Below are 25,857 nucleotides of genomic sequence, written 5' to 3' on the forward strand. Positions count from 1 at the left end.
CATATAAAGCACACTATATTGCGTTCAGGGAAATGAAAGTCTGTGAATGCTGTTCTCATCAGGCCTATAATACGACAATAAAAAGGGCTGGCAAGAATTATTAAAGCAACTACAATAATTACAAGGGGATATATTAATACCCTGCTACTAAATCTTATTAGCTTAATATTTAGTAAGCAAAGATATATATTAACTTCGTTTTAAAATAAAAAGTAACATCATAAAAGCAGAACTCGGTTTGGTTTCTAGTAAGTTTGCTAGGAACTTCCTTAGCCGCATCGCTAAACCACTCGGTTGAAACGTAGATGCAATCGCTGGCTTTCAGCTAATATAATGCTTACACTAGTATTTAGCTAGGATCATTAATGAACTTTAATTCTCCTTTTTAAAAAACTTGATTCTGTTGACTCCATCCACGGCCTTACGCACCAACTTGACGTTTTGCAAAACCGTCGGTGCGTCAGAGTGAAGACAAATGCTAAAGGGCTTGCCGCCAAACCCAAAAGTAAACGGTGTGCCGTTAATGTCCCTTCCAGTATCAGTCGTGGTTGCAGCAACGACGCGCTGGTGACACAATTCCGGCGTGACAGGATGAGACTGCGACACGGGGACGAGCTTCCCCTCTGGCGAATAGTCAATGTCGACGTATAATTCGCCCTGGAAGGGGATTCCCATCTCGGCGCACATGGCCTCTTGTTCCGGGTTTTGGCAGGCATAAACGGGGACTTTGAACGGAGCGCAGGCTTCCAAGACGGCCTTCATTATGCCCCGGTCTCGCTGCATGTAAAAGAACAGTTCGCCGTGTGGCTTGATGTGGGACAGCTGGACGCCCTCGGCATCCAGCATGGCCTTGAGAGCACCGACTTGGTAAAGAATCATGGCATACATGTCGCCGGGGTCAGTCTCTATCTTTCTCCGGCCGAAGCCGAAGAGGTCCTGCAGCCCGGGGTGCGCGCCCACTCTGACATTGTGTTCCTTGCACAGGCGAATCGTCTTGAGCATGATGGAGGGGTCGCCGGCATGAAATCCGCAGGCGATGTTTGCGGCATCGATAAAGGGTATCAGCTCCTCATCCGGGCCCTAGGTGTTTGTGTTAACGAGAAACCCTTGAGACGACGTGGGGGTTAGACTACGGAGCTTACCATCTTCCATCGCCCGAACCCTTCCCCTATGTCGGCATTGATTTCATATTTTTGAGCCAGCCTCGACGCCATACTGTGGATAATGTGAATGCGGTTCTGAGAAGATGGAACATGGTGTGTCAGATTGACTAGATTTTCATACTGAGTGTCCCAGCGACGACGTTACCTTTAAATTTTTATGCTAGGAGCTAGTCTTTGATGACAACAGATGTTTGGCACGGCAGGTCGAGTTGGCGACTTGGTGGGAACAAGAGTTGGGGCAGAAAAAGGGAGGGGACGGGAAATTGGGAAAATCGGGGAATGCTGGGGTTACGTCGTAGGAAATACCACATTGGGAAACGCATCGGGGTAGAAATTTTCGCCCACGGATATTTGCAGAGACTTGTGTCTTCCGTGTCATGATACTGCCTTTTCTGTATGCCAGCACTCACTCTCTGGCAAAAGGCCAAATAATTTCCTACGCAGTTTATGAAGCATATCCTCCCTCTCTTCATGGTCAAGTAACTAGACAAGCACCACTCGTTAGCACATGTCACATTAGACAAGGCCAAGAGATACTCACTTCATACACCTCATACACCTCATGTACACTCTTCCTCCTTACATCCCTTATTTTCCCAGCTGTACTCCCGAGCACTATACCGGCAGGAGCACCGGGGGGACCCGTCGATGATAATAAATGCCAGCGTACCACCGGGCACACCCCCAATCAAACTCCGAGTGGGATACCGTCAAGGTGGGTTGCCAATGCAGCGCGGGAGGAGGATTGTTAGTTGACGTGCCCTGTCCCAAGAGTAAAATATTTGACGACTGTATTTGGAAGCATTCGCTGATGAAGAAAGGGTAAAGATGATGAACGTGTCTTGTGGGAAGCAACATTAAATAGTTACAAGTATAGTCACGTACAGCTACTGATGTGCCTTTGCTGAGACTTTCACGAAAGAATCGATGGCGTGCGGGATGGAATAGTTATAACAGAGTTGACGGCAGAGGAGATATGCGGACGGGCCATGCCGAAAAGGGTTTGTCGTGAAGCCGAGTGAAAGTGTCCCACGGCAACTAGACTAATGCCGGTGACCGAGTGTATACTGGTGAAGATGATGACTGGTGAAGATGATGACTGGTGAGCTCCAAAGAGCTGTGCAGAGACAAATTTAAAGTCGCACTAAACGGCGGCGCCAAACGACACAATGTGGCCTTTTGAGGTCAAGCGATGTGGAGGCGTCGGCGAATCCTAGGCCTCATAGGAATATACTGCGTCAACTAGTGAGGAGCGGAAAGTCTACAGAACTAGATGGTCCTATTCGTCATAGCCAAGTTCGTTGCTCGCACTCAGCATCATCTGAATGTGCTCGGGCCTGAGCGCTGTAACCTCTTGTCTAGCCAACAACGAAAAGATCTTGATAATGTTCTTTATCTGTCGCCCGTGTAGAGGTAGTTCAGATAAGCTTGTCAAGTGGTCGTTGCTAAGAGAACTTTGCAAGTAGCGCGAGCTGAATTGTCTCCAAATATTCTTCCGAGATTCCGAATCCAGTTCGGGATATTGCCGCATCAGGTGATTCTGACTTGGAAGGCAGGATCGATTGCATTAGCCCGGTTGGTTGTAAGAAACAGCTTTCCGGGGTAAAACTCCAGTAACCTGGCATAATGTCAGCTCAGACAGTACGGTCAGGTTGGAATAAACATATTGAAGAAATGCGGCAACAACCTCGTTGTGGTTGAGGTTATTGTGAGTTCGTTTCTCTAGGAAGACGTCACTCTCGTCGAGGAGAAGGACGGCCCACCACTTCTCCGCCAGTTCAAGTACACGTTTCAACTTCTCCTCTACCTTCTGAGCCTCCTTTGTCCGAATTCACCTGCGCGTAAGATGTACAGTGGCCGCTGGGCACTGCTAGCCACAGCCTCCGCGGTAAGCGTTTTGCCAGTGACCGGTGTTCCTACCAGCAGAATGGTAAGACCTGGCCCCTTTCCGTTGATCACATCATCAAATTCATGATATGTTAGCTGGCCGTCCATAAATGCGAGGGTCACGCCTTTTTGGCATCAGGGAAGTATCAAACTGGGAAAGGCGTCGTCGCTTCATGTCACATCTTTTACGTCAACGACTTTGAAGGATATGTACTCAGCTCGGTAATTTCCATGATTCCACTGAGCGGGTCGATACATAGGTGCGTAGAGGCGCATGCCAGCTTGGAATAACGCCCAAGAAAGTCCATACGTAATGACTCCTTTGCTGTATAGGTCCTTGACCTCGTTTTGTCTCTCATAGCTCGATCTGAAGAATTCTGTAGAAAAGCTGAGAGTATGGTGATGCATCCTCTCCATTGGCTTTCTGCTCTGCAACAAGCAACCAGGTTCTTGAACAAGCTCCAGCAGTGAAAAAGAGGGCGAAAAGGGGCCCTAAACACAAGTTCCTTCAGAATTTCCGTAATCCCCTCGTATCCGTGGAAGACCCGACCTAGTAGCTCTTTCAGCTGCTCGTTCTGTACGACTACGGAGTCCAGAACCAGCGGTTTGTCCTCCTAATGGCTTTCCCGAGTCGAATCACTAGGACTTTCTTCTTGGTCTCGGCCTCTTGCTCCATGGAACTTCTGAGGTCATCCGGATAAACGTCAGTCTAATTTTTGCGGCACTGGCATTGAGCTGGTCCTTCATGTAAGGTCCGCACATCGCATTCTGTTCCACTCCCAACCTCCTCCTTTAGTTGCTCAATAGTTTGTGTCTTGGAAGAGGCATTGCTTGATTTTATATCTTGAAAGATCTCGTATAGCGACTTGATTGGTTTCTTCTTCAGGCTCAGACATGTAGATATTAGACCTGGAGCTGTCTGCTGTTTGTCGAATAGATTGGAACAAGTGTCTGACAATGCCGACTTGATGTAGTCCATGAGTTCCGAAGCAAGAAATCAGGAGGAAAAGCGTGGCTTAATATAATCATCACTCAACTCGGTAGACCTTCAAGTGCCCGCCTCCTCTTCCAAGAGTGAGACCGGAATGTGGAGGGACTCATCTGGGGCGTTTGAAGTTGCACTGCAGAAGTTGAGGCGAACAGGCAGCACTGCACACAAGAAACCGGGTAAAGAAGCTGGCCACCAACCAATTGTCGCCCGACGCACGAATTTCTAACATACGGGACGAAAAACAAACTGCACAGATTGTAAAATATCTCAGTCAGATCCCTATGAACGATGTCGGGTTGGTTCTTATCACGAAAAAGAACGCGCTCTGACCGAATAGCAATTATACCCCCTTATATTCCGTTGACACACCCCCGCAGTTTAGATTGAAGTTGTGGTATTACAGCTATAATGTAAGCTGGATAGTGGTTGGCTACTACTAGTAGCGCTTTTTTTATAGTGCTTGTGGCTAGTTACGCTAGGCTTAGTAGTAGGCTTAATAAGGTTATTCATGTTAGGCAGCTGAAAATCCCTTAAAATATGCCGCATGTAGGTCTCAAACTGGAAGGTAGTCAAATAAGAGGTGCGTGGAATTACGGTAAATTATACCATTACGCTAACCGGGCTCATAACTATCACGAAAAAGAACGCGCTCTAATCGAATAGCAATTATACCCCCTTATATTCCGTTGACAGTTCTTAGACTAAGGCTCTCACCACTTGCCCACGTCATTGCATGACTTACAGACTCGTACTTGATTCAATATTCCAAAAAAAGAAGGGCGTCATACATGTCGGCTAATGTGTTTTATATGTACTCGAAACACCTACTTGAACCATACCAGGTATTTGACACTGATCGTGGAGCATCATGGTACGCTAGTTTCGCATTTGTTCTGCATGTATCGTGCCGTGTGATGGATGATAATCGATGGAGCCTCAAATCTCAGTTTCTCTGTTGCCGAGTTACTTTTGAGTTTCCTAGAGCGGCTTGACCAAGGCTATTGCGGCAATGACGTTGAAAGACTCTGGGCCAACAAGATATTCCCCTGGATACACGTACCAAACTTCTCCCACAATTGGTCAGCGATTCGTGATGGCACAGATATTTTCAGTGACGATGCAGGAAGAGAGTTGAAGTTCAAACTCATCTCGTCTGAGGACTTCGGGTCGTCGTAGATGAGTGCGATTCAGTGTTCAATGTCTACAAGCGGTAGTCTTTTCCGAAATCATACAACCAACAATTTTACCTACAAAACTACGGCAGATAAGACTCGCTGCTGAATTCCGCAAACTACCCCGAAGATGGAGCGTCATCTGCACAAGGCACGACTTGCATCTGTAAAGCGAGGCCGAGGATCTTAGAACACTCAATAGTGCAAGCGACGTATACTCCGAACTGGCAAAAAGTAAGCACATTCGCCGGTTACATTTAATTTCAAACACCAATGCTGCTTCACCCATCAAGTGCACTCTGGAAGAAGTTCAACTGAGCCGAAAATTACCTTATGAAGCGCTGTCCTATGCCTGGGGTCCTTCAACACCAACAAGGGATTTCAAAGCCAATGGCAAGTTGTTCAGAGCTACAAAGAACCTCGCAGCTGCACTGCGTAGCTTGAGACTTCTAAAATCTATTCAAGTCTCGCGTGTCGATGCTGTTTGTAAATCAGTCATACATTTATGAAGGGAACAGCAAAGTTTCTCGGATGAGTCTGATGTACCAAAATGCAACTCGGGTCGTTGTATGGCCTGGCGAAGAGTCTAGCACAAGCGCTATTGTATTAGACTCGTTGAAATACTCTCGGCTATGGACGAAACTCAAAGAAGGCCCAATATTGGGCACGCTTCATTCCCATTCGTTCCCATGGCTTATTGTGCCTCTTGCGAAACCCCCCTGATCGACCAGAAAATACGTTGGAAGATATTCCACATTATGTTGAATTAGCTGTAAAACTAACGCTAATAGAGGCCCTGATGGAACTTTTACAATGTCCATGGTGGAAAAGAGTATGGGTTCTCCAAGAATTTATCTTAGATAAAGAAGTAATTTTTGTTCACGGCTCTAGTTCTCTTGAATGGCAACATCTAGAAATCTATCTCAATGTGCTCCTCCGACGGGCCGGGCGGGCCGCAAAACATTAAAACGGGGGACTACGGCCTAGCGCTAGACTGAATTTTGACTGTTGGAAAAAGTGAAACAGTGCTTTCCCTTCTTCTTTCTGTAAAACACTCAGTAACTTTAAGACTGGGAGCATTGCCGCCACTCCCAAATCTGTTGGCCATGACATTGAACTCTGAAGCGATAGAACCCCCAGACCGAATATTTGCTTTGCTTGGGCTATTGGGGAACGATGAGTATATTGAAGATTAAACCTCGCTATGATCTGAACTACGGCAGACATTCGTTGGTGTTGCCAAACCCTTCCTCATATCAACTGCGAAATTGGACGTTCTTACCGCCCGGTCGAAGCCATACAATGAGAACCTCTCCCTTCTCTCTTGGATTCTCGCAAGATATGGCCAACTTCCTGTTCAATTCTATTAGCGTCACGCAGCTCTCTTCCTATAATGCACTTCAGAAATTGTGTCTAACTAACAAAGTATGAGCTTGATACAAAATGACACTGGTGACACTCGCCAGAGGGGCTTCAATGCTGACCTGGATGGTGACCATTAATCAAGTCTCAAGTTCACCGACAACGATGAGACCCTTGGGCGATGGTCGACAAGATCGTCTTTATCGGTGATCCGCTTGATCTGGCACTTGCATCGCTAGCGCATTATTCACCTGGAGATCGTAGTCATGAGCATTACCACAAGGTGCATTATTATCAGTTAGCAATTATGAAGGGATGGAAACGACTGTGTTTGGAGCTGGGCGCTTCTACGTACCGCCCGACAGGTGGGCTAATACTCGACGCGCTTTGGAGGACGGTAATCCTGGAGCAAAACATTGTCCACGGCAACCATGGTCCTGCTCTTGCCCGCTTGCCACAGGTTATTAACGAAGTGAATGTCCAGGGAGTGTTCGGCTGGAGCGATGGTTTCGAATTCCCACCCAAAAATGATGAGCAGGAAAGTGAAATGCTCTCATATATAAAATTTGTCGCTCTCGAACTGTAGAGCTTGAACCGACTCAATCCTCACTGTCTCTACCTGCGCTTCATTATAGCTCCTCGGGGATATATTGGAGTAGGTCATCCGAACTGTGAGCCTGGCGACAAGGTGAAAGTTTTTTTGGGCTCTTCGGTACTATTGATTCTTCGCGAGTTTCCCGAGGGCCACATCTTGATTGGCGAGAGATAAGATGTGGTTGTTGAATATAACAAGGATGAATACAATACTCACATGAAATTAGTTATGTTCACGGTATTATTGAGGTGAGATTATAAGAGGCGCCATGGGTAGTGAATCGTGATGATGACACGAAGGAAGGTATCCTCTAATGTTTTTCCGTAGTCTAATTGGCTATCCAGCTTACTAGGTTCTAACAGGAATAATAGTTCAGATGGAGAAGATCTGAGGAACGATGCCTATACTTTGATCGATAGAGCCTCGAATGGTCAAGTAGGCGGTTCGGGGATTCCTCAGGAAGTCATCTCATCAAGGTTGACCAGAAGAGATGAAATCTCCAAGCAAGGGGCATATGAAGGCCACTTAACCAGAGGTTGAAAGCTAATAAATCAAAGCTCTTCGCAAAGTCGTTTTCATTTGCGTTTTTCTGGGTGACTATGATTGCCGTGCTAAGAGGCAGCTTCCTGGCTCCTTCTTGGGTGAGATGGAGGGGCTGTCTTGCAACGTAGATTCTCGCAAAGAAGCTGTTACTGATGGTGATGCGTTGACGTAATAGTAAGCACAGAATTGTGGTACAATGATAAGATATCTGGGGGGTAGACATGAACTTGCTGAGCTGACTGGCACCTCCTTGAGCGCGCTTCATTTTTACGAGGAGCATATATGGCCCGTGATGCATTCACACCAGACACCTTTCCAGCATTGCACCACTGCATGTCATACGTACAAGTATTGCACCTCAGGCTAGATCCAGGCACTTGTGCCCGTGCAACGGTATTCGAATTCTTTGCCGTAATTTTCAACGGGCCGAGTGCAGGGGTCGCCAGTTGACCTTTTTCTTCCTCATGCACGACCCTCGGACATTTTTCTTGCGTGGGTTGGCGCATTTTTTGGTCTACCACCAACATTGTTCAGCGAAGATTGAGAATAAATGACAAATTGTATTTGTGTAGGTCACTAGCACGGACGATATCAACCTGGCCGTGAAACGGTGCCTGCCATGTACATATGCATAAACCTTGCCCAATCTCGTCCCTCCAGAGCGTTGTCAGGTTTCCTTGGATGTGACAAAGTTGATCCAAGGATTTGTGTCCGTGTCATGGCCGTGCTTGATATGGTTGGAGGCTTGTTGTCTCGTGCAGAGTCTATTCGCTGTAAATCAACCGCACCGTAAGGGCGATGATAATGGTGTGTGCGCATGACATAATATTGCAGTTATGTTAAGTGGTGGGACCGGGTCATTTGTCTGGACATGGCTCGAACAAGATCCTGGCGCGTAGAATGAAGCGTTTGTTGCATGCGGTAGCCGTGCTTGATACGAGTAAATGACTTGTAACTTGATGCATGCCGGATGCAACACAATTCAGTCGATATCATTGCGGTACCAACAGTTCTCTTCTGGGACCCCGGCTTTGACTTCGATGAAGCTGCGATGGCATGCAGGCTACGCGAAAGACTGACAATTTCACCCAGAGTCGTCGTAGCTGTAGTTTGAAAGAAGGGTAACAGCATGTACTAGCACCAAAGCTACACATCTATGGTGTCGCAAACAAAACATTTCACAAGCCGTACTATGCATCTGGTAAGCATGGAAACTAACAGCTCCTGCCTTAGCCCCCGCTGGTCAAGACCCTTGTGAGGGTTGCATGCCGCATCACAACATGGCTTGTGCCGGCATCAAATGATCAACCCGCTCTAAGAAGTTCCAAAACTCTACAAGTAAGCTAGCGGTCTGCCAAGCATGGCACTGATGCCAAGTCGGACATGGCAAATTTGGTAATTGTAATAACCTCCATTACACACCATCTTCACCCATCAATTCTGTACGGAACAGGAATCTCAGCACCTGTTGGGCTCGCTGGGTATGGACGACTCGGTGGGCTGGAACTCCAGGGATATAACGCAGCTTGTGTTGCAATTCGTCAGAAGATGTAAGCTGCATGTGTTATGGATGTCCCATTTGCGGTCATGCATTGCTATGCTGCTGTTGCTCGGACTCAATGCTATCAAAAGATTTCTTGTGGGTGCTCCTGATCCTCATCGACTCTCATGGTCCCATTGCAATCTGGATATTCTAGATGCTAGAATATCCAGATACTCGTAGCAGTGATCATGGCTTCTACTACTGTTTTCTGCAGCATATAAACTTCCTGATCTGCCCCCTTCGAGTGCAAACTATCGCGGTCTATCAAGCTCACAAGAATATTTCTACCAACGGCTGACACAATCAAAAACCCATTATCCTATATTCTTGTATCCTTCACTTTCTTGAATTGCCGCAGCGCTTTTCGTGCTCAAAGCCAAGATGAGAATCGCAGCTATAGCCCTTACTGCCCGCGCCATGCACCTGGCCTCTGTCCAAGGCAGTCCCATAGCGCAGACGGACGATCAGTCAGGTCTTGAGGCTGAGGCTGCTCTGTCCAAGGTCATCACAGGCTTATTCGCCACCGGCTCTTCTCTGGCGGCAGTTTCCATCCATGACGCCAACGGCGCTGAGTCGTGGAGGTGGACTCCCGACGACGCCCAGAGGCAGAATATCCCTGCGGACCTCCTCAAATGTATCAAGAGAAACTATGCCGTCCCAGAGGCCAAGTGGGCCAATGGCGGCAAGAGTGTCCTTACAGTCTTTAACGGCGCTGCTATCATCATCAACCACCTTCCTGGAAGCCCTCAGGATAAGAAAATCACGTTTGGCACTTGCATCAACCGGGGCACTCTGGGCAACACTCATAGTCTCGAGCTCGTACCAGACAACAAAATAGCCATAGCTACTGCCTCGGACATTTATACGGAAAACATCCAAATCTTTGACATTGGCCGCGGACTGCAGGCGTACGCAAACCCTGTTGAGAAGCTCGATGCTACACCCGCCGTCCACGGCCTCGTCTGGGACCAACAAGCCAATCTCCTGTGGGCGGTAGGAAACAACCACCCACCGGCTGGGAAGACGCCGTCCAGCAGCGCTCTAAACGCCTACGCATACAGGGGAGGCAAGTTTACCCAGAAGCCTGTTCACGAGTACAAGGTCGGCAATCCTATACTCCTCACAACGGAATGGGCCAACTCGCAGTATAGCGGCTGGTGGGACGGGGGACATGATTTGATCGCTGTGCCTAATAAGCGCCAGCTCCTTCTCTCCACTGATACGGACCTGCACGTCTTCGATATCCCATCGCAGAAGTTTCGGAGCGGCGAGTCTGTGGCGAAGCAGTTCTTGCCGGGCTTCCAGCCAGTTGATAGACGTGTTGGTTCAGACGGGAAGTCGCTTCCTCGGTCTGATATCAAGTGCCTCAGCCTGGATGGTCGGGGTAATGCGCTTTATATCCAGGCAGCTTGGAGGGATGTCATCTCGCACCAAATCAATTTCCTGAAAAACGGGAAGCTCCAGCCGCCTCAACGGTATTCTGCAGCGCTGTATAAGTCCCGCTGGTTCCAGGATACTCAGGGTTGGCCCAAAGCAAACAGCCGCTAGTGATGTAACAGAGGAAAGGAATGTTTGTCCCATTTGGTAAACAAGGCAGAGGACTTTGACATCTCAGACATCGAGGAGATGCCGCGTCGTTGGTGGAATCATGCAAAGACGCAGACTCCCTAAGGCACATGCACACACAGCGGTTACATGAAGTCATCTGATAGCATATTGCTTTTTTGTATCTCAGCTATAAGAGTATGCTTTGGTTAATTTCAATCATCATTTATTTCATTAGCAAAAAGAACCCGTCCAAGGACCATTGAAATTTCAGCATCCATATAACTCCATAATGGCATTAAAATCCTTGTCTTGCAACAGTTCTGCGGCCGTCAAACGATTTTCAGGCAAATATGTAAATCCCTTCAATAATACTGAGACGACCAGCTTCAGCTCGGAGTCGACAATCCCAGGTCGCGCCCGTTTGGTGATTTCCTCCAGAGTAACCAGAGTATGGGGTGTTTGCGTTTGGTCGTACCAGAAGTCCTCTGGTGTATCGCCTGCATCATACATGCCATCCCATTGCGGAGGTAGAGGACCAAGGCTCCTCACTAGGTTGGAGAGAGCTGTGGCATTTGCTCTGCCGCGAAAGGGAACGCAACCAAGGTGAAGCTCTGCGAAGAGGCACATGTAGCTCCACATGTCGCTGGCAAAGCTGGGACCTATGTCATGGAATCGCTCAGGGGCACAGTAAACGGCAGGCGATTGCCACTTACATTTGACTGGTGATCCGGTCTTGATCGCCAACCCAAAATCAGCAAGAAAGATATTCCCTTGCAGCAATTTTTTGTCCACTTGAATTGGGCTGACCAGCTCGCCAGGTTTCCAAGTCTCTACCCATACTGGTGCCTTGCGAGGGCGGCCGAAGATTTGGTAGGCCATTTTTGGACAACACTCGTCAATATTGCCGATATCCCAGAGCATGCTCCCGCTATTAAGATCTAATTGCAGGCTGTATTAGCTTAATCTTCCATATGAGGTGTGTTAAACCAAAACAAACCATACTCACCACAATGTACAATCCCAGCATCATGAAGGGACTCTAAGGCTAAGAGTAGTTGCTTTGCAGCAATCATCCTAGTCTTTACCTCTAGGTCTCTCATGTAATTATGTAGGCTTGGACCTCGAACAGGAAATACCATTACCAGGTGTGTGCCGTTCATGCCAGGGACGGAAAAGGTGTCCAGAAAAGTCAGATAGCGGGAGGTATCCTTGACTCTATGAAGGATTTCTCTTTGCATATTAAGCTCTCGTTCTCCCGTATCACCAGGAATTCCAATCTTCAGTGCAACCAGCTTCTGGCGCTTGAGGTCGTGCGCCATCCAGACAGTGGAAAAGCCTCCCCAACCCAGCTTATGTATCACCCGATACGTGCCAGCTAGAACGTCCCCAATACATATGGGATAGTAAATTCCATTTGCATATCTTTCGATAGGCTCACACATCTCCTCGATCTCAATCTCATCATCAGAGCTTACAAAACTCCCGAAATCATTTGGTTTGCCATCTTCAGTGACAACATCATCGACAGCTAGAGACATAGATGAGGTTGAGTTAACGACGTCGTCTCGGACCGAGGCTGTGCCATTTATGAGCGGAAAATGAGACGATTCTTTGCACGACATAGTTCTGTAATACCCTTTGGACCGCGGAGGAAAGGGGGGAAGGTTGGTAGGGAAGAAGGCGATGCAAAGAAAGCATTCACTGGAAACATCTTGATTAGTCAGTTTATTGGGCAACGCAAACGAGCCAATGAGGTCACACCTAGGTAATGATGTACTTGGCATCTGAGGGGGTCGAGCCATGACAAACACAAAAACACAAACCTCTTATCCAAGGAAAGATGGGTTGGCTGGCAATGTATAACGAGGTTTCAGCTTTACATTTTTGAAAAGTTTACTCTGTAATAGCCTTCCAACAAGCACCAGACTTTTTGTCTGTCCGATAACTTGCATCGTTGAGTCAATGGTCATGCCCGGGCGGCTATCGAGCTAATTTTTCAACTTATCACGACTCTGAGTATTCAGCAGTTTCTATTTGACAAGCACGAGAATAGAGGTCTTGAAAATGGTCGTACGGGGTTTAATAGCCTCGCATGTCTACGGAGTACCTGCCAGGCTGTTTATGTAATCACCAGACCCCAGCCCCGTTAACCTCGTCTCTTCGCCTTTGCACATTGTTAGAGGGCCAACAACATTGCCTGCGACCTGGAACGTGACGTATTAATTTGACTTCATGCAGTCATTTCAATCGCTTTCTTTTCATGACGTGGAACCAGAAAGATGAAAAGAATCTTGTCACGGGTCGGGAATTCGTTGCACTCCACACTGTCCGAAGTGCGCCTAATTAGATCTACAGCCACGGTTAGCAGGAGCCCGCACGATGAGTTGGCTGACGCCAACACGCCAGCAAAATCTGACAAACCCCAACCTCAGTTGCGTGCTGAAGTCTCAACTCTAGAAAGCTTACCATCCGAGGTTCATTGCCCGCTGTTATCCATGCTTGACGTCGATGAAACGCGCGCTCTTGTGTTGTCATCCCCCGTCATTCACGCAAGGTATCTCATTGACCGCAGATATTTGCTCCGTAGATCGCTGGATAATACTTTAGGCTGCGTTTATAGACATGCCTTTGCCGTATTTCGGTCGAGCTCTGCCGACTTTGCGTAATCCTCGCATATTCAGAGCTTTGCTCGCAAATGCCTTCTTCAATCGTAAGCGACTTTTCATATATGAGTACATTAACCCAGACGGCTGCCTAGCTCTGCTTTCTACACAACACGCGGGACACTTTCCGCGAACAATTTTGCATTCGTATATGTCTGTGATAAGAGGCACGCATTGGCTCTTCGTACCTTCCTTGACGCCCAGGCATAAGCCATAAAACGGGGCACCATCGGGTCGCGTGCATCGACAGTTTTGATACATCTTCTTTAGGACAACGTAGAAACACATAATGGTTATAAATCCGATTTGGGCCTAATCAAGCGAATCGCCTCGGAAGTTGGAATCATCTTGTCATATTTCTCTTCATCCAGTCGGATGTTCCCGTCTTATATTTGACAGGAGGCCGAGCGGTCTTGTGCTTGCGCTGCCTATGCGATGAATGCAACCCCGAACAGACCTTTTATCGAAGGCTGACTAGAGCAAGCACCTTTTCGTAGCAGAGATTTGAATATTTCAGCACTTTTCTTGAAAGATTCCCTGAGAGTGTGACGAGAAATGCTCGGACGGTCGGCAACACGGGAAACAATGACGACCCAGAGGGCCCAAAGGACAATTTCTGTCGAAACAATGATTGCATCATGCTTTTCATGCTCTTCAAATCGAGCTGGCGTGTGGCGATGACGACCCCGTTCCTTCTTTGTTCGTCTTTTTGTTAGTGTTTCGTAGTCTAGATGCGGAGTTGGTTGTCGCAACATTGGTCTGTTGAGCTACCCTGAAACCCAAATCAAAGCAGTGCGAGAGCATTACAGCATGTACTTGCGACTTTTATAACATCTGTCGAAAGGGTCATGTGTTCTTAACTCTTTCTACAGTAGAACAATGGATTTGTTGGTCCGTTGTCTTGATCGATAAGCAGCCGCGTTGCTTGTGTCGTGAAATACCTCGCAACAATGGAATGGGACTGCGCACAAAACTGCTGGAACCGTACAATAGCCATCTCAGTACCCAATCCAAAACCACCAAAAGATGTTGCGGAATTTTGGGCGAGGTGTCCGAGATGACCAAGCCGTTGTTAATTTAAGGCTATTTTGATAGTAAAACAAGAAAATAGCTTTAAAGCTCAAAATAGCGATACTCTTTCTTAACTTATTTAAAAAAAAAAAAAAGGGGGGGTGGGGGGGGGGGGGGGGGGGGGGGGGGCTAAATGGATTGCATCTAATAACACTGTATTTTGGCCGGACCTAGGCCAGGGAACCGTCACTAACCACGCAAGACACCATGAGTACACGCATCGTAATGCGTTAAACACACTAGCTGATTAGTGATTTATTATAACGCGCGCCGGCGAAGGCTATCGCGACTTCGCGAGATAGCCTCAGCCACTGACTCCGTGGAGCAAAATATAGCTTGTGCCGGTGACTCACACCGTAAAGTCAAACATGGACGCACAACATATATCAACGATTCTCTTTATACATTTTTTTCATTACCGTAATCAGGCTGTGATACATATCATTTATTCTCAACCTTAAAACAGTGCATCAATGTATGCTGTCTTAATCCCTTTGATATGCACAATTGCGTCTGGCTGCATATCTTCTGGCAAGAAGTTACCATGTTGCTATTACAACGATAGGAGGACCAATCCTTCTAGTTCCATCATTTATATTGCTTAAGCCTAAACATCCATGTCCTAAACCGATAGCTTTAAAAGAGTGTAAGAACTATACGGATACGGCCAATAAGTGAGTCCCTATCCTATAGGATTAGTTGTCACACTGATTTTTCCCATGCATCAGTCCTATCGACAACTATCCACCTCGGCCAAACACACCATAGCATATGTATAGCAAAGAGGAAGTTGCTGTAACTTTTGGTACAGCTGAGGCCGCAGTAGTAGACCGTTGCCTCAACACACGGCTCATGTGCTTGGCCACAGCTATAAGCGCGATTCGAGAATATAGGGTGTTTAGACTACTTGTTCACTAGTCCTGCGATTCTCATGTTGTACAACATCTCCGGAGGCCCAGGAACTAAGAATGAAACGATGGATCTAGTCTGTATGCTCCCAAATGCCGGCAGTTTAATCTCCCTTCATGTCCTGATCAGCCGACTGAGACATCTCAAGTAGATGCCCTGAGAGCTACCACAAACCACCGCACGAATCCAGCAGCATGACTTCTTTTAGGACCAACAGGGATACCTTGGCCAACATACATATTCCCTTCACAGCACCAAAGCAGTCAAACATTGTGAAACGCATTCGTCGATTGCCACAGCGAGGCGTAGTAAAAATGTCTAGATTAATCTAGAGTAGGTGGGCAAAAAGTATTTTACCAAATCAGGTACCTAGCTATCGCGCTCTATACCATAGTATACTACGGCATATCAGTGTATACTTCTAAGTGGGCAAATATATTCTGCCAGACTGTAAATAGAATATCGACTAGTAACGCAACCGTGATATACCCCAATGCGTCATACGCTAACATGCTGTTGAATTCAACTTTTTAAATGTGAGAAATACCCATATACCCGTCATCTTCAGCATGGAATTCCGCCGTCAAAAGTACACATTGTAGCAATAAACGACTTTTATCTAATTCCGCGCCTACATTTGGTTTCCCCAAGGCCATTCGCTAACCTACCGTCTTGTATCCGAAACTTGGTCCGCCCCCTCTTGCTAATTAATCGACCACTACAACGCGACGTAGCTCATCATTGGCTATTTCTTATCATCTTGTTCACTTTGCCCGGCGCCAACAGAATGATACAAAGCCTGCGTTCGCGACTGTGTCTCAGAGCTGCGGCCATAGGCGGTGCTCTTGTTGTGGCCCTGGCTCCACTGCGAAGAGGGCGTCATGGCCATATCAGCCTCGTTGCGCAACGAACCACCGGCTTTACGGCGCCTTAAGCGGTCCTTGTTGCGCTTGATGCCTTGGCCGTTCAGATGCGTCAAGATGAAAATGGCGGCCCAGACAAAGGTGATGGTTGGCAGCACCCACGGCGACCACAGGAACTCCTCGAGCCTGTCTTCTGGCTCGTACCATAAAGTGGCGACTAGGCCGGTGCCCAGACCCAGGAGGAGAATGATGGCAAGACGCGCTATTGGCCACGGTTTAAATGGAGTGGTGCGCGCGATGATGGTCAGAAGAACCATCAGGACAATCGTACATCCCGCAGCGATGTAGCCGTACGCGAACTGTGGTGCAGAGTAAACTAGTCAGCCAGGGGAGTCTTAACAGCTATCCAAGAAAGCCAAAAAAAAACGGGAAAAAGAAAAAAAAAGGGGGCCACGCTTTTACGTACCACTAGCCTATACCGGTTCATCGTCTTGTCCTGTATCAGCATCTGATATCCGCCGTTTTTAACCTCTTTAGCCTCTGTGGGGTATTTCTTGGAGACGTCTTCATCCAGGTTAATGCCGAATGCCGCAAATAGAGCGTTATTCATGGCGAGAAATAAAGCGATAAAAGAGTCGCTAATCGTCGTCAAGTCGGCTTCGTAACCCGGTGGCGCGGAGCTGAGGTCTGACGGCACACTACCGTTCAAGAACAAGGGCCAGAAACTGTCGGACATGGTGGTGATATTGTTCAATGCTTGGTCGACGGTTTCAAAAGTGCTAGAAATTTTAGGTGGGTAATCTTGGAAGTAGGCCTGGACCGAGGCGTTGATAGAATCTTTGACATTTACGCTCGTCAGTGCCTTGGCGTCGTCTGATGGATCAGCAACTTCGAGCGCCCGTTTCGCCTCGTTGGTTATCTTGGACCACAAGAGATATTGCGTGAAGCCCTGCATGAATAAAACCAGGGCGAGGTGGAATGGCAGGTGTAAGCTTGTCCAAAGCTGCTGGCGGAGGCGGGGAAGATAGAACGAGTCCCTCAACCAGTCGAAATAGACCAGAAACACCAAGTAGATTGTCGTGGTGCCTGCTGTCACGAGACCAATCGTCGTAGAATCTTTGAAACAAATCGGTCAGCATAGGGCTCAAGGCCCTGACTTCTCAGCCGTCTGCTGTGCCGTACTCACCCCATGCGGTTGGGTTTTTGACAATGGTTACGACTTCTTTGGCCAGTTGTTGGATGCCTTCACCCATTATCATGACAGTCAAGAGTGTCATTCGCTTCATCAAGTGTGTCTTGGTGAGACTGGCGACAGGGGATAGATTAGACAGAAAAAGACTGAGGATGGCTTCGCCGCCTGCGATAAAGTACCACGTCATGTACACCCTGCTCTGCTTCTCTTCTGTAAAGCGGAAAGTGACGCCGAGATAGATGGCCGAGGCGACGGCGTGGAGGGCAATTTGCTGGTATAGTGGCACATGGGCCTTTTTATATCTTCGCACATGCCACAGCGTCGACGCATACTCGACGGCTAGACATGCCCGCGAGAAGCAGAGAATGAGAGCTGCGACTATTTGTTAACCGGAAGCTACGATTCGGGGGTGAACACCCTACTTACACATGGCGCGCATTGTGTCGAGATCTTGGTCGTTGGGGTTAAACTTTGGAGCGACGACCACGAAGCCGACCAAGACGCCGAGTTGAATGGCCCTAGTAGCGCGAGCTGGCGCATCGGCGTTGTTTAGCAATGCGGCATATTGATGAATATGGATGTGTTGAAATTAAGGCAGCTGGGGAGGAATTCAATGCCTACCAAAGAGGCTATCAGTGACATAGCGCACATCGTATAGCGCGACCTGAAACCAGGTCAACCACAGCAAGCTACAGTCATCAAGAGGTTAGTTTCTCCCTCTATATCTCTTTCTCTCCAAAACACACAGTCGAATGCGTCATGACGGATTGCGAGGTGGAACACACGAACCAGAAATATCCAACAGACGCTTTGAACTTGGTCTGGCCGGTGACTTGCTGGGTATCATTAAAGACATTATAGTTCGCGGCGAAGAACAAATCGTAGAATATTTCGAGAAGCGTTGGCTCTTCGTGCTTTTGATGTCAAGTAGGCGACAGGGTTAGCTTCCACACAAGCAACGAGTCGACAATTCAGGAAGGAGGGCAGAGGGCGAGGGAACACACGCGTTGGAAATGCGGCAGGTCGTAGTCTTGGTTATGTTGTTGATTCTCGCTGTTGGACTCGTCGTGGCCATCCTCGATGCGACACCAGCTGCCTCCGTGAGCCGAGCCACGGTGACCAAGTCTACTTGTACGCCGGACAAGCGGGCTACTTAAGATGCGAAGCTTCTTGTGCTGGTGTTGATGCCGGTTGTCGAAGTCGTCTTCCAACATGTTGTCGGCTGCGCTCTGCCCGTTACGTCGGTTCTTTGCCAGGAGATGATGCCAACGAGCCAGATCGAATGGAGGTGACAAAAGATCAACCCGTCAACTAGCTCCAAGCTGCTACCAAGTTACTTAAACCCCCTTAGGGCTGAGGTTGCACCGCCTCCCGTGGATCTTTTGCATGCAACGGGGATCGATCTACCAGAGCGGCAATTGAACCGTACATGGAGCCACGAGTCAGGCCAGTTGAGAGTTGACATGCGCCCGTGCCGCCCGACTCGGCTTCGTGTCGAGCTCTGAGGAATGGTGCAATGTCTGCCGGGCGCGGGAGCTATCCATCGCCAAGGACCTTTATTTCGACGGTGATCCCTTAAACTTTTCTGAGACGAACTCGCCCCGGAATGTTGCCGGTACCAACAGCAAACGAAGACCAGATGCGACGAATCATGTTGCATAAGTCATCGTCTGCCCATGGGCCAAGCGTGGCTATGGCTTTGACTAACGCAGCCGTTTGGACATGGGCCAATGCCGGATCCAGAATGGTCAATGAAACGCTCGGAACACCATGCGTTGTGTGGTGGCGTTTGTTGAAGACTCCGCTATCTGGGCTGTGATCGGTTAATATCCTGGAAAAGTCTGATCATGTGCGCAAGATGAGATAGCCCGCTCTGGACAAGCTCGTGACCTTGCATCAACGCTCCATTGTTATTCCAAAACCGAACATTAGCTAATACTCACTATGAACTTCCAAAGCATCAATGATTTATGCCGTTTTCTAACTATACTCATATATGCAGCCACGCAACGCCTATCAAAGCAATGCAAAACTCCAATGCGACACCAAAAAAAAAAAAAAAAAAAAAAAAGGCCATCATATACGCTTCTCTTCAAGTTACACATGGACAGGTGACACGCTCCGGTCAGGGAACTTTGGCAATTCGTAACGCTTCTTGAGATCATCGAGAACGGGCCCGAGGCGGTAGTCGCTGTGCATGCTATCATGGTTACAACAAGGGGATTGTCTAATGGGTAAGAACCACTCCCAGGGCTCGTTACCCATGACGGATTTCCAATTTTCCCAGAACCCGAGGTCCCACGGATTTTCGTACGGTTCGGTTTTTAAAATGGCAAAGGTGCGGAATGCGTCTTGGTCACGGGCCGACGTCGAGGCCGCAGCGTCGTCGTCCAGCTGACCGGACCTGGTTGCACCTAGTACTTTTGGCAGTATTGGGTAGGTAATGGTTTGGTATTTTGTTGACGCGGGTGTTCCTGGCGGAATCCGAACGGCCAAGTTGAATGTCTGCCTTCTTCGCAGCATGTCAATGTTGGTGATGTTGGTGAGGAGGAAGCGCCCGCCTGTGAGGGTCATGCCGAGCGCGAAGAGGCCGAAGAACAAGGATATCACCATGATGGCAATAACCCAACCATCGACTTGGATTCTATCAGAGTTGAGTTCCTCGACGAGACAGTATATGGCGATTCCGGCGCACAGCCCACAAAGACAAGAGGCGTAGAAGGTAAACTGAATAAAAAAATTAAAGGCTGGTACCCTCGTCCATTAGCTATATTTCCTCGCGATGGCACATGTCTGACGAGGAGCGCCGCAAAACTCACAGGTTTCTGACACCATGCCGCCTACCCAAGGACACATATGGTCCATCTTCCTGACACACCGACCCATTTCGCGAGAATGATGTGCTCTGTCGGGCTTCCACTGCCGGCATTGTGAGCACCACTTAGGCCGACCGTCCGCCTCGCACGTAAATACATCCTTGCTGTAAAACGCCTCCAAGCCAGGGCTGTCCGGATTCAAGTCGGGCGGAACCCAGGGCGGAGCCTCGGGATCCGTATGGCGCCTCGACCGGAAACCGCGACGCTTCTCGCCCGGTTCAGGAGCTTTGTCGTCGCGGCCATTCGTAAGGGGGACAAGGCCGGGGTCAAACTGGACGGTGACGAAGAGCCGGGCGTAGCAGACGAGCGCGAGGATGTACAGCGGGAAGAACAGCACCAAGAGGCCGGCAGCAAGACCCGTTTTGCCTTGGTAGCGCAAGATGAATTCCACTGTGATTGATTCAAGTCAGGCCACCACTAACCAACGGAGTTGTGATCAGACGAGGGGGACAGGCTCACCACAAAGACGACCCGCGACGGCATAAGCCCCAAGGCCAAAGACGCCGACGATGAAGGCGGGGATGATGCTGAAGAGCCAGCGAGTATTGGACATTTCACGCACTATAGCGGCATGGCTGCCGCAAGACGTGGACGCACGAAAAGATTTGAGGTTGGGCGGTGGTCTGGACAAGTGACGATGATGTAAGGCGGCATGGCGGAGCAGCAAAAAGGGACCGATGATGCCATGAAGCGGCCTTGAGCCAAACGAAGCCGAGCCGAGTTGATGACGAGCGGGAGCTCGAGTTAACAAAGCCGTCTGGCGCAAACGGTGCACGTGGCTGTGCGCTTTCACGGGTGAGCTGCACAGCCTCAAGGAGATGAGGCGGAGGAAACATGGAGCTTCCCCTCCGAATTTCTCCGTGGGCAATCTCCCTCGTGCTTTCTCCTCGTTTCTCCCCGTCCTCGCTCGTCCTTGACAATGACCGCCTTCCTCTTACTCCCTCGTTCCTACATGCCCACTCTGGACACCGACCCCGACCCTCAATGGCCCTCGGTATCATTTTCTCTTGTGGCCTTTACGCAGGGTAAACAAGTTCGGCTACTCCCTCCCATGCGTTACGTCATGCACGATCCGTGGCGTCACGCCGGGGCCGCCTCGATGCCACCGCCCAAGGCCAACAAGGAAACGAACCAGTCGACCTCTGAAACACCGTTTCAAGACGTAACCTGAAAGTGGGTGTTCGGTTCCTCGGTGACTAAGGCTGGATGTCTCGCTCCAATTCCAGCACCAATTCTCTCCTCGGCTTCAGTTGTTTCTCTACTCTCAAATCGACATGCGTCATCACCACCCCCCGGATTAGGAGTCATTCATGACTACAGTCATTGTACCAGGGCCGTTATCATTTCTTCGTCTCGTGACCACCGTAGCCTCAGGTTCATAGATAAGGGTCTGGATATGGAGGGTCGGAAGCGGCCGACGACCACCTTGTAATGACAAACTTGCCATCCACAAAATCATCAAACCAATTACCATGGCCGCCGACACCGGGCTCGCGGCTTCTGTGTGTCCAACACCAATAATTCCCACCAGTGCCAGCTCTTCTCAATCCCTAGTTTTGCCATTGAACACGTCACGTGTGGTAGGAGCTGGACACAGACGCCTTCCCTTCCTGATATGGTATTGCATCGAAAGACGAGGCTGGGCGGACCACGCATCCGTTTTCACACACTCACCCCTCCCCTGTGTGCCATTTCGCCCCAAGGGAATCAATTAACGTTTAAGGGGATCCTAACACCGGGTCTTTGAAAAGGCTCAAGACAGCACGCTTTGCGAATTGACATTGTCAGCACTGTTGCACAAACATGTTTGTTTTGTCGTTGAAGCCCTGATCTTTTCCCCTGCGTCCTCACCGCTCTCCAATGCCTCATGACAACTGAAGTGGCCACGTGCAAGATTTTACATTATTTACACAGAAGAATCGTGAAACTAGACATTACCTTAGTCTCTCCGTCTATAATGGCGACCCGGCAATTAAACGGGACAAGACAGCCCTATATTCAAAGCATAGTCCACCCCCCGGGATTGCGTCCATAACCAGTGCGATACCGCTCCTTTGCGTGCCGTGGCATCACGAGAACACGTTCCTTATTTCAGGGCTTTTCGAACCCAGCCGGTCCAAGGCTGTGTAATGTAATTTGACTAGGCAAGTGTGTTGTCACAATTCATAATGTCCAACCAGTTGTGTGAGTGCGATGTTATCTATTGTTTCCCTTCCCTCATTGAGTCGATACACCGTACCACAAGGTTTCTATTGGATGTTTGAGCACCATGGTGCTTTCCCTGGGCAGTTGACTCTTAGACTAAACGCAGGGTGGGTGCTCTGTAATTCGTTTCCACGGCAGCCTCATTATCTTTTGTGTTATTGCGCGTGGCGTGCTGTGATGGATATCTAGTGACCGAAGACATTATAGTGTCTTTTTTCTTGTATAAAAGTTGCTATGCCGTCCTTCTTGGAATCACGTTTCATCATCACAACCAGATCACTAGCAACTCAAACAAAGCAACTGGCAATAGTCCTACGCAGCTCTTCAAGGTCTTGTGAAATCAAATCTCTCATCCACCCGCCGTAAACAATCATCATGACCGGCTCGGTCCAGTACGATGTTCAGTACTTCTGGAACTGCTGTTATTGCGGCGCGGGAATGTTCCTCCACAGCACCACACCCGCCTGCCTCAACTGCTCTCGCCCAAAATGCATCAATTGCCCCATCTTTAAAGACTATATTCCTCAGAACCGCTGAGGAATGGCTTTGGACATGCGAGGTCTCATCATGAATCAACTCTAGACCAATACATGGTCAATCCTGCACTAGTCAAGGCAAGATTGGCAGCAAAGACAATGGTACAACAGTCAGCCTGTTCCTATACCAATGCCAGCACATGACTGGCTATCATCTTCATCAACAGAATTGTCATGCTGGACATGACAAACCATTTCGATTCAGCGATGCCTTCTACCTTGTTTTCATTTCCCATCCCCCCTTTTTGTTTCTTGCTCCAGTTCATGTTCTTCAGCAGCGCAGCACAAACATGCGTAGAAAGCGAGATGTGGCTCACGTCATTGGGTGAAGACGGCGTCGGCGACGTCAAGTTAGGATTGTGATTGGAATTTCATGTTTTTCTCTGCTTTCACAGTTTTTATTAGCACACTCTTTCCAATACCACTTCAACATTGTTTCTCGACATCTTTCTGTGCCAAGTCATATAACATGGGTGGTGAATTCGCCTACATGCACATGTAACGGCCCTCTGTTAACCAAGAGACGAATTAGTTCGCGGGAGTTTTTCAAAGTAGCCGTCCGAGTAGGTGTGACCAAGCCAGTTCACCTGTTAAGGCTCTCAAGACCACTCTGCTGGTCGCCGCTTGCTACTATCACGACGGTTAGCGTGTTTAACCATTAGGCCAGGGAGCAAAAAAAAAAAATCCAGCAATAATGACCCTTGACTGAATATCCTCGATATCCAGCTTATGGATGTGCTCTTTTGGCTCTCTCTCTGTGGTCTGACAGCTACGTACAGACGTAAATTGCGTTTCTTAGCCACGCTTACGGGGCACTCGAGTCCCAAATGCAGCGACATTGTGACTAAAAGCCAGAATGGAATGCCGCCTGGCAAGTGAGTGTTGGGCGGTCTAAGTGTAGATACCTGGTGTTTGCGCGTGCGCGCCAGGGTTGCTCGACAACCGCGTGGCGACAACCAGAGTCACGTAGATTTTAATAGCGCGTACCTTACTTAGGCCTTGGCAGCTGGTTGCATTAAGGAGTCGACTTAGTTGTATAAACCGAAAGTGCCTATCAAATGGCACTGAACTGCAGCTCCCCTGCGTCGGTTGAGCAAAGCTCGCGATCTGAGACGTGCGATTGGGAATGTGAGACAGCATCGTGAGTAAACCAAGTAAGACTAAGTTTGTCGTCAAGAGCTCAGGACCTAACCCATTCGTTCATCGAACGACTGATAGTCAACGACCAAGGTGAAAATATCCAATCTTGGAGATCATCTACTGGCATGATTTTCCCAAGATTCGACCGCTGGTTTAACTATGGTTAGGGTTTAGATCCCGAAATCTTGCCACACGGCCGCCGTAGGGCCCGCAGATGGGAGAATAAAGGGACAACCTTCAAATGTTGACGACCGAAGGTTTCCGCCGTGCCACTTTTGACAGGCCGGACCCCGATCCTAGTTCCCCTTCGCATGACAGGGGTTACAGTAGCCGCCTTTTGCGAGCATTTAACTCAGTTGTGCGATAAGATGACTTGTTTGCCAAGTACATTTATTGTGGGTTCTCGGGACTTCGATCATGTCGATGGAACAGAAGCACAAGATGAGCGGGTTAACTTAACCCTCTGCAAGACCTTCATTGGGCAAATAATTGCTCCCTTTCCCTTTGCAGTCGGTCTTTTTTTTCCGTCTTGTGGCTCGGGCTTTGATCCAATGACCTCCTAGGTGTGGATATAGGGTGCTCTTCCGTACGACAGTCGCACTCGCGAGATTAGGAGGCGTGGCCAACGCACTTGTTTGCTTACTGGGTGACACGGGGATGTGCCCGCTGATCAACCCGGACTGCAAATATTGATTTCCTCGATTCTCTCTCTGTCTGGATTCTGAGGGTTTTGTCAAAAACAGAATGGGTAACCGGCCCACGCGGGGACAATCGCCACTCCGCGACGTGGTAACACAGTCGACGGCATTTGTCGACAGTGTGCCAGAACACAATAGTCACAGCGTCTAAACTCGAATGGTTGGGGGCCACGGATGGTGTGGTTCTTTGGGCCTTGCTGCGAATTCGTCAATCTTTTTCGGGGCTTAAACGCCAATCATTTTGGCAGGGTTTACTCAAGACGCAACCAACTGCATTGTGCTACGTATGACTGTGGTGCTGGCAATTGCTACCCAAGTCCTCCCTGCTCCCTGTCCATTAGTTAATATCCGGCATCTACGCTCGTCTAGCCCTCTGAAGACTAGGGTAGGGTGTCTCTGGAGCAGGTCGCTTGGCAAGGGTCAAGCGGCATGGGCTTGAGGTCGAAATTAGGTTTATTTGAAACTGATTGGCGGGCGGTTATACAACGAAGTCGAGGCCGTATGATGGCGTACGGCTAGATATGACCCTGGGAGCTGGTCATAGCTTTAGTCAAGCTATCCGATTCCTAACTGTTGTGCGGCCATGTTAACTATAATGGCTCCCCCGCAATCTCCATGGCGAGATAGACATGCATACGGACTTTTCCCCCTCGACAACAATAATTTCCGCCTCGTGGTAATATATAGACTCCAGAGAAGCTTTCGGCACGGATCTTCTACTTTCGTGTCCCTTGTTTCGCAAGATTCCCGTCACGCAACGGCACGAGAGTTGTCGTACGGGCTCGCATATTAACGCTAATAAACAGGTACAGAACGTCCAGAATGGGCAGCCAGTAAGTGAGCAAGACGCGGATAGGTTACATTTTAGTCGCAAGACCATTAGGACAAACGTTTCTAATT

The 25,857-nt window shown here is 48.7% G+C and overlaps 5 protein-coding genes across 5 annotated transcripts; 1 reads left to right on the plus strand and 4 right to left on the minus strand.

The window, feature by feature from the left end:
- Nucleotides 1-85: 85 nt before the first annotated feature.
- J3458_014299 (uncharacterized protein) lies at nt 86-1,383 on the minus strand. The gene is made up of 3 exons (XM_007817252.2): nt 1,309-1,383; nt 1,143-1,238; nt 86-1,080 (listed from the first exon to the last, which is right to left on the minus strand). Exons 2-3 carry the CDS (start codon nt 1,212-1,214, stop codon nt 373-375), a joined length of 780 nt encoding a protein of 259 aa, XP_007815443.2. The 5' UTR covers nt 1,215-1,238; nt 1,309-1,383; the 3' UTR covers nt 86-372.
- An 8,254-nt stretch (nt 1,384-9,637) lies between these two features.
- Nucleotides 9,638-10,804, plus strand: J3458_014300 (uncharacterized protein; the record flags this gene model as incomplete). The annotated part of the gene is made up of 1 exon (XM_007817253.2): nt 9,638-10,804. The coding sequence occupies one exon, from the start codon at nt 9,638-9,640 to the stop codon at nt 10,802-10,804; it is 1,167 nt and encodes a 388-aa protein (XP_007815444.2).
- Nucleotides 10,805-10,986: 182 nt separating this feature from the next.
- J3458_014301 (uncharacterized protein) lies at nt 10,987-12,455 on the minus strand. The gene is made up of 2 exons (XM_066120479.1): nt 11,811-12,455; nt 10,987-11,742 (listed from the first exon to the last, which is right to left on the minus strand). Exons 1-2 carry the CDS (start codon nt 12,424-12,426, stop codon nt 11,072-11,074), a joined length of 1,287 nt encoding a protein of 428 aa, XP_065974518.1. The 5' UTR covers nt 12,427-12,455; the 3' UTR covers nt 10,987-11,071.
- Nucleotides 12,456-15,769: 3,314 nt separating this feature from the next.
- Nucleotides 15,770-19,077, minus strand: J3458_014302 (uncharacterized protein). Its single transcript, XM_066120480.1, has 7 exons — nt 18,507-19,077; nt 18,292-18,416; nt 18,124-18,191; nt 17,929-18,033; nt 17,497-17,874; nt 16,777-17,426; nt 15,770-16,669 (listed from the first exon to the last, which is right to left on the minus strand). Exons 1-7 carry the CDS (start codon nt 18,714-18,716, stop codon nt 16,193-16,195), a joined length of 2,013 nt encoding a protein of 670 aa, XP_065974519.1. The 5' UTR covers nt 18,717-19,077; the 3' UTR covers nt 15,770-16,192.
- Nucleotides 19,078-19,286: 209 nt separating this feature from the next.
- pfa5 (Palmitoyltransferase pfa5) lies at nt 19,287-21,136 on the minus strand. The gene is made up of 3 exons (XM_066120481.1): nt 20,838-21,136; nt 20,322-20,768; nt 19,287-20,249 (listed from the first exon to the last, which is right to left on the minus strand). Exons 1-3 carry the CDS (start codon nt 20,929-20,931, stop codon nt 19,600-19,602), a joined length of 1,191 nt encoding a protein of 396 aa, XP_065974520.1. The 5' UTR covers nt 20,932-21,136; the 3' UTR covers nt 19,287-19,599.
- Between the last annotated feature and the right edge of the window lie 4,721 nt (nt 21,137-25,857).

The sequence above is a fragment of the Metarhizium acridum genome, assembly GCF_019434415.1.
Source record: "Metarhizium acridum strain ARSEF 324 chromosome Unknown scaffold_319, whole genome shotgun sequence".
Classification (NCBI taxonomy): domain Eukaryota; kingdom Fungi; phylum Ascomycota; class Sordariomycetes; order Hypocreales; family Clavicipitaceae; genus Metarhizium; species Metarhizium acridum.

Coding starts and splice junctions, on each gene's coding strand:
- J3458_014299 (XM_007817252.2), bottom strand. CDS start 1,214: ATGGCGTCGAGGCTGGCTCAAAAATATGAAATCAATGCCGACATAGGG. Junction 1,081..1,142: donor GGTTCGGGCGATGGAAGATG/GTAAGCTCCGTA, acceptor ACAAACACCTAG/GGCCCGGATGAGGAGCTGAT.
- J3458_014302 (XM_066120480.1), bottom strand. CDS start 18,716: ATGTTGGAAGACGACTTCGACAACCGGCATCAACACCAGCACAAGAAG. Junction 18,034..18,123: donor TGTCACTGATAGCCTCTTTG/GTAGGCATTGAA, acceptor CCGATGCGCCAG/CTCGCGCTACTAGGGCCATT. Junction 16,670..16,776: donor TGAACCGGTATAGGCTAGTG/GTACGTAAAAGC, acceptor TCTGCACCACAG/TTCGCGTACGGCTACATCGC.
- J3458_014301 (XM_066120479.1), bottom strand. CDS start 12,426: ATGTCGTGCAAAGAATCGTCTCATTTTCCGCTCATAAATGGCACAGCC. Junction 11,743..11,810: donor TGCTGGGATTGTACATTGTG/GTGAGTATGGTT, acceptor GCCTGCAATTAG/ATCTTAATAGCGGGAGCATG.
- pfa5 (XM_066120481.1), bottom strand. CDS start 20,931: ATGTCCAATACTCGCTGGCTCTTCAGCATCATCCCCGCCTTCATCGTC. Junction 20,769..20,837: donor CGTCGCGGGTCGTCTTTGTG/GTGAGCCTGTCC, acceptor AATCAATCACAG/TGGAATTCATCTTGCGCTAC. Junction 20,250..20,321: donor CGGCATGGTGTCAGAAACCT/GTGAGTTTTGCG, acceptor CGAGGGTACCAG/CCTTTAATTTTTTTATTCAG.